At 61.9% G+C, this 6,568-nt stretch overlaps 1 protein-coding gene across 1 annotated transcript; it reads right to left on the bottom strand.

Moving 5' to 3' along the window:
- Window positions 1-755: 755 nt before the first annotated feature.
- On the bottom strand, window positions 756-5,174 carry LOC105543305 (beta-lactoglobulin-1-like). The gene is made up of 6 exons (XM_011985154.1): window positions 5,079-5,174; window positions 4,123-4,262; window positions 3,388-3,485; window positions 2,023-2,127; window positions 1,038-1,142; window positions 756-772 (listed from the first exon to the last, which is right to left on the bottom strand). Exons 1-6 carry the CDS (start codon window positions 5,172-5,174, stop codon window positions 756-758), a joined length of 561 nt encoding a protein of 186 aa, XP_011840544.1.
- Window positions 5,175-6,568: the final 1,394 nt, after the last annotated feature.

Below are 6,568 nucleotides of genomic sequence, written 5' to 3'. Positions count from 1 at the left end.
CAGCCCCTGAGACCCCCAGCCTCCGAGTCTCCCAGCCCCCGAGTTCCCCCTTCCCTGAGTCCCCCAGCCTCTGAGTCTACCAGTCCCCAAGTCCCCCAGCCCCCCAACCTGCTCTCAGCTGCATCCCCACATGCCAGCCAGCACAGAGTCAGGGGACGAGGTTATTTATTGCTCAGAGAGGGACAGCTTAGGACAAGAGACCCCAGGCTGAGGCCCAGGAGGTCCCAGGGTCCCAGGAAATGTGCCTTGGTCATCAGCCTCCTCGTCCCTCCCGGGAAGGCGACATCCTCTCCGTCCGCACAGGGGCCGAGGCTCCGGGACCTGATGTGCACAAAGGGACTCTGCTGTGACTCTAGAACCCTGCAGGGCAGGGGGCATCCCCTCCCAGGCTAGGGGTGTAGGACCCCTGCTTGTGTGAGGGGAGCCCCACCTCAACCCCAGCCTCAGGCTGGAGGGTCTTGTGATCCCAGGCCTGCCCTCCCCTGAGCACCCCCCTCACTCACCCCTACCCTGAAGGAGAGGGTCTCATCTTGTGCCCAGGGCACAGGAAATGGCATCTGGAGTGGCCAACCCCAGAGATGTGGGCACGTGGCCAGCTGGGCTTTTCCAGAGGCCCCAGGATTCCAGCCCATCGCTCAGGGTCAGCCCTGGGGAATGGGCACAGTGGGGTCTGTTCCAGGGACCCAGAGAGGCGACCTCAGGCTATGGGCGAGGCTGGTACATTACCCAGGAGGCAGGACTGAGCAGGAGCTTATCTAGACGCGGCACTGTTCTGTGGGAGGAGAGGGGGCAGTGGGGGTGTCAGTGGGAGGGGAGACTTAGCTGGGAACACAGCAGCCCCAGGGCCAGAGGTTGGGGGATGACAGGAGGGAGAGGGGACCCCACCTCAGGGTGCCTCTGCACCCCCAGGGAAGCCCTGGGGAGAACGTGGGAGGGGCCAACGAGGAGTGACAGGTGCTGCCCTGAGTCCTACAGAGGCTGGGACAGTGGCGGCTTCTCCTCTAGCCAAGGCTGGGCCTGTCCTGGGGGCAGCTCACCTTCTGCCTGGGTCATGTCCAGGAAGATCTGCATGTGCACAGGCAGAGTCTTGAGAAAGCTGATGAATTCCGCCATGACCTTGTCATCCACCTCCAGGGTCCTGGCTGTGGGGGACATTGGCTCAGTCCTGGGCCCTGGGAGCTCCAAGGGCCCTGCCTGGGGAGGGAGGGCAGGGAAGGAGGCCCTGGTGCTCTGAGGTTGGGCAGAGTTTGGTCCGGAGCAGGTTCTCAGACTGGTCTCCAGGGTTTGACCAACGGGCCTGCAGGCTCCCTGTCCCCAAGCCCCGCTCCTTGGCTGGGCCCGCTCCTCACGTACCCACGCTGGGACCCGCAGAACTCAGGATGGTGTCTACAGGGTCACGGGAGGAGAGCACAGTGTCCGCCTGCCCCGCCGTGTCGGGCTGCCCTCCCACAGCCCAGGACAGGTGATTTGTAGAGCAGGAGCGTCTCTACAGCCCAAAGCCAATGGTCCATGTAGTGGCCCTGGGAACTCCCAACAGTACTGGGGGTGTGACGTGGAAAATGTCACCTTATATTCATTTTCCAAACATGATTGTTTGAAAGACATTTTAGTATCTGGCTTCTTATTTGACAAAATAATTGAAAATCTCCATTCAGGAAGGTTGCTGGATTTATAGCCACCTGTCGACCACACAGAGATGGCCAAAGTCACCTTGCAGCTGACCTACAGGGACACCTCCTTCCCGGCATCCACAGTGGCCTCTGCTGTCCTCGGGGTCTGTGTTTGTCCCTCAAGTCCCTGTGTACAACACTTCCCTTGTTTCTGATGTAACACTAGGACTCCCCTCCCCCTCCTCCCCCTGCCACGGGGCTCCTGGGCTCCTTGGGAAGGCAATCCCAGGGGCTGGGGGAGGGCCGAGCCAATGGCTCCCTCACAGGCCCGCCTTCCATTCACTCGAGACTGATCTGAGCGTCTCATTCTGTGTCCGTTTCCCACGGGAACCCTGGGGGCCCAGGCGCGCACCCAGGTACTGGCAGGCCAGGTTCTGCCTGGGGGTGCTCTCCAGGCAGAGGAACAAATACTTGCTGCCGTCGGTGTTGAACAGGTAGATCCTGTTCTCATCCAGATCTAGAAAAAGAACAAGACAGGAGCAGAAATGAATTCTGGGCGCTTTGCTGCAGTGGGAAGGGGAGTGCTGGTCGGTCTCCTGTGGTCCAGCTGGACTTCCCATGAGGGATGCGTCCGCCCCGACGCCCAGCGTCTCCCTCCCATTTCTCTCCTACCACACTCCAGGCTGTGCAGAGCTACCCCACAGCGGGCCCCCCTTGGGAACTTCCTTCGGGGCCAGTGTCCCCCTGGACCCCAGCACGGTGTGAGTTTCCCATCAGAGAGCTCCCAGCACGGCTCACAAGTGACGCCAAGGGGCAAACGGGGCTGGGAGAGGCGTGGCTGTTAACTGTGACTCTCCACGGAGACACAGACCGTCCCCTGGCTTGGGATTCCCTCCCTCATCATCACACCCAGACGACCACCTGGGCGAGCCACCCTCAACACTGTGGCCCAGTGAGGCTAAGAAACGGGGTCTCTACTCTGATGGGGGTGAGACCGACACCCAGCCGAGGCAGCGAAGGTGAGTCCTGAGAGTCACCACCACATGCCAGGGCGGCGGGGAAGCGGAGACCCTCGGATCGGGGCCCAGTGAGGTGGGCTCCACCGACTTAGCCCAGTGGCACCACCAGGGCAGAGCTGTGTCACCAGGGTGGCTTATATGGAAAATGCCAACGTTTCCGCCCAGCTGCAAGCAGGGGATGCCGGAGACCATGGGTGGGCGCCCTGGCACAGGAGTCCTTTCGAGTGCCTCAGTGGTTGTGGTGTGCAGCCGTGGGGGAAGTCACATGGAGGGGAGCGTGGGGGTACCGGAAGGCAGGACGTGGCTCCCGGGGGACTCCCTGCTCCAGGCTGGGGAGGGGAGGCCTGGTGAGAAAGAGTCCTCATGGCTCTCTGGCATCTTGAATTAGCGATGAACGAATACAGAATCAAGGAGGTGCAGCCTCCAATCGAGCGGTCACAGGGGCCCTGACTCTCAGCAGACGGCTGGTGGAGTGCAGTTCGCAGCCATGTGGAGGGTGCAGGGAGAATGGGGACAGGCTGCTGGCTAAGGGGGTCACCGCTGCTGCCTGAGCTGAGCCCAAGCGACCCAGTGTCACTGCAGGGAGTGAGACCAGCCCAGAGGGCACCCAGAGGCGGTGCTGCTCCCTGCGGCTGCCGTCACCATCGTGACCCGTGCTTGCCTTAGCACAGCCAGGCCAGAGGCCAGGCCCCACTGTCCCACCCCTTGGGAACCTGGCCAGTGTCCCCAGAGCTGCCTGGGCTGTGGCCGGCACTTACAGTTGATCTTGAACTCGATGGGGTTCTCGGTTTTCTCTGCAATGATCTTCTCCTCAATGCACTGGTTGCTCTCCCTGAAAGGGCTTTGTTTCTGTGACCTGTGTGCACAAACGCTATGGTGGCCAATCTGCAACCCTGGAGAGGGGGGCAGGGGCCAGACTCCGAGGACTGAGGAGAGAGGGGCTTCCAGGCCACAAGTGCTGGTCACCAGGACAAACACTGCTCTCGGGAAACCCCTAACGTGTAGCCCGGGACCAGGCAGAAGAGGCCAGAGGGAGCCAGTGAGCGCCCTGGGCCCCCGAGGTCAGGGGCCATGACCGTGGACAGCAGTAGTCCCGGGGTTCATGCAGCAATCATGGGGTTCAGGTCCTCATCTCCCCCAGCCGTGACTCTGGGGGCAGACAATCCTCACAGGATCTGCCTAGTCCCAGGAGACCACAGACCACAGCAGCCCAGCCTGGCCCCCACACCGGCCTTCTCCGCAGACTGACCCAGGCTGCGATGTGTGGTCAGTTGCTGGCCCAGAGTCCCTGGGCAGGTGCTCTGAAGGGACAGGCAACCTCCTGAGCTTCATTCCCCACCCCACTTGGCACCGTGGAGGGTCCACAGTGAAGCCCCTGGACCATCAGGAAACGCCTGGGGCCGGCCCTGGCTCTGCCCACCCCTCGTAGTCCTGGACCCCGGCTGCAGGAGAGTGAGCCCCGCCAGCCACAGCCCCGATGACGAGGAACCCACCATCTGCGCAGGGCGATCTCCAGGTTGCCCTCGGGGGTGGGCTGCAGCGAGCTGATGTAGATCCTCAGGGGGGCCTCCTTGGTCTCCAGGAGGGAGAAGTCACTGGCCGCCATGGCCATGGAGTGCCAAGTCCCTGCCAACTGAAGGGACCTCGAGCTGCACGGGGGTCCCCAGGCCACCATGGCTCTTGTTGCGCCCCGTGCAGGTGAGGCTGAGTCCCACCTGTCCCCAGTTCCCTCAGGCCACTGCAGGCCACTGATGGACTGGACTCATCACGCTGCTGCGTGGGACTGATGCCAGAGGGGGCCTCACGCCGCCGTGGACCCGACTCTGCTGCCCCAGAAATGTTCCAGCTAAACTCATTTGAGCCCAAAAAAGCACCCGGCTGAGCGCATCTCCTTGAGTCAGGGGAATATTTGGATCCTGGGGAGCCATGTGGTTGGGGCTGGAGGGAGGTTGGGGGACAGAGAGGCCCTGCCTAGGGGCTGAATTGTGTCCCCAAGATTCATACATTGAAGTCCTGACTGCAGCACCTCCAAATGCGAGCTAGAATGGTTAAGAAGTGATGAAGTTAAACTGTGGCCATTAGGGTGGCCCTGACCCAGTCTGATAGGGGTCCTTAGAGGAGGAGATTGGGACACGGACAGCCGGAGGGACGGCCCTGTGAGAACACAGTGGGAAGACGGCGTCTACACGGCAAGGAGAGGAGCCTGGAGGAGAGCCAGTCCTGCTGACATTGTGATCTCGAACTTCCAGCCTCCAGGACTGGGAGAATCAGCTCTGTTGTTCGGGCTGCAACCTGCGGGAGGCCAGCCCTGGGAAGCTCACAGGGGCCCTAACATCACAGCCTCTTCTGTCGACCCTCGGCCTTCTAGATCCTGGGCTTCCCGGCTTCCCACAGCCCCGACCCGCCCCAGACCTCCCACAGTAAAGCGCCCGCTCCCCCAGCCTCAAACCTTTGGGAGCTCCACGTCCTGCATGGTCTGGGGGCTGTCGATGGCCCAGACGCCAGAGATCAGGGCCACGCCCAGGGTGAGCAGGAGGCACGGCATGGCTGCGGCTGTGGGTGGCTCTGAGGTCTGGAGCGAGAGGGATGCTGAGGCAGTGTGGGCTCGGGGGGCCTTATGTAGGAGGAGGGCAGATAAAAGCTCCGCCCACAGCCTTGCCATGCGATTCCTCGAACCCGTGACTCATCCTCGGCCCGTGGGCAGCTTCCTCCACTGGGACAATGGGAGGCTCTTCCCTGCGTCCACATGGGAAACTCCTCCGTGTCCAGGCCGGGCAGTTCCTGGCAGGGCCTCAGGTGGGAGGGGCCTGGGTCGGGTCCAGGCTGGCAGCCAGTGGCAGGAGCACCTCCTGGGTCGGGGTTCTTGGAAAATGGTCGATCAGAGGCCAGCACTGAGGACAGCTGTGCCTGGGGGCAGTGGTAGGCCCAGTGGGGCAGGCAGAGGGCCCGAGAGCCCCATGGCTGCCCCAGGATGCCACAAACATCATGCTAGTGAACAGCCGTCTGCTCCACAAAGGGGCCACAAGTCTGCGCCCGTTCATACTCCCCAGCCGGGGCTCCTCCCACAGGTGCCCCCAATGCCAGGTGCTGCCGGCCAGGCCCGGCTGGGCAAGGCCTCCTTGAAAGGCTTTGCTCTTTCCCAATCTCCCTCGTGTTTCTGTTTTCCTCTTCTGGCTCGGAGAGCAGCTCCTCCAGCATCCTCGCCATGGCCTTGTAGGGACGGCGTCTCCTTCCCCGCTCAGTGCCCTCCAGCTAGGACGGGCCCCGGGTGGAGTCAGGTTCAGGGGAAACACTGAGGACCCTGGTGTGCGGTGCTCTTGGCCTCAAGTCTTCGTTGTGAAGTACAAGCCAAGCAAAAACAGCAACAGTGACCACAGCGGTGGTGATGATCCAAACCAATGGATCCAAACCAAGGGTGCCCAATGATCCGGCCTGTAGTTTTGGCCCTGGGGTGGGGAACATGGCAGGGGCCGTGTGCACAGCACACCCAAGCGCGCTCCGCGTGGATGCGCGTGGTGGGTCATGTCTGCAGCGTGGTGGGTCATGTCTGCAGCATTGGAATTTCAAATCTACCAATGTGCTTCTGTCCCACTCAACGGTGCAGCTGGGGCCATCAGCAACTCAGGAACGCAGGCTGCTGGAGGATGTGTCCCGGTTAGGTTTGAGGGGGATGACGCAAGTTGCAGAGTAGCGTGTCTTTCAGGATTCCACGTGTGCAAACCAGCACCCACAGGTGAGTGTGTGTGTGCGCATGTGCCTGTGTGTGCACACCTGTATGTGTGTGCCCACGTGCAGGTGTGTGTGTCTGTGTCCATGTGCCCGTGTGTGTGCCTGTGTGCATGTGCCCATATGTGTGTGAGTGCAGTTGTGTGTGCTTGTGTGCAGGTGTGTGTGCCCATGTGCAGGGTGTGTGTCTGTATGTAGGTGTGTGTGCCCGTG

Source organism: Mandrillus leucophaeus, unplaced genomic scaffold, assembly GCF_000951045.1.
Source record: "Mandrillus leucophaeus isolate KB7577 unplaced genomic scaffold, Mleu.le_1.0 Scaffold28, whole genome shotgun sequence".
In the NCBI taxonomy this organism is placed as follows: domain Eukaryota; kingdom Metazoa; phylum Chordata; class Mammalia; order Primates; family Cercopithecidae; genus Mandrillus; species Mandrillus leucophaeus.
This window is presented reverse-complemented; position numbering and strand designations above follow the sequence as displayed.

Coding starts and splice junctions, on each gene's coding strand:
- LOC105543305 (XM_011985154.1), bottom strand. CDS start 5,174: ATGCCGTGCCTCCTGCTCACCCTGGGCGTGGCCCTGATCTCTGGCGTC. Junction 4,263..5,078: donor AGGACGTGGAGCTCCCAAAG/GTTTGAGGCTGG, acceptor AGGTCCCTTCAG/TTGGCAGGGACTTGGCACTC. Junction 1,143..2,022: donor CCTGGCCTGCCAGTACCTGG/GTGCGCGCCTGG, acceptor TGTCCCCCACAG/CCAGGACCCTGGAGGTGGAT.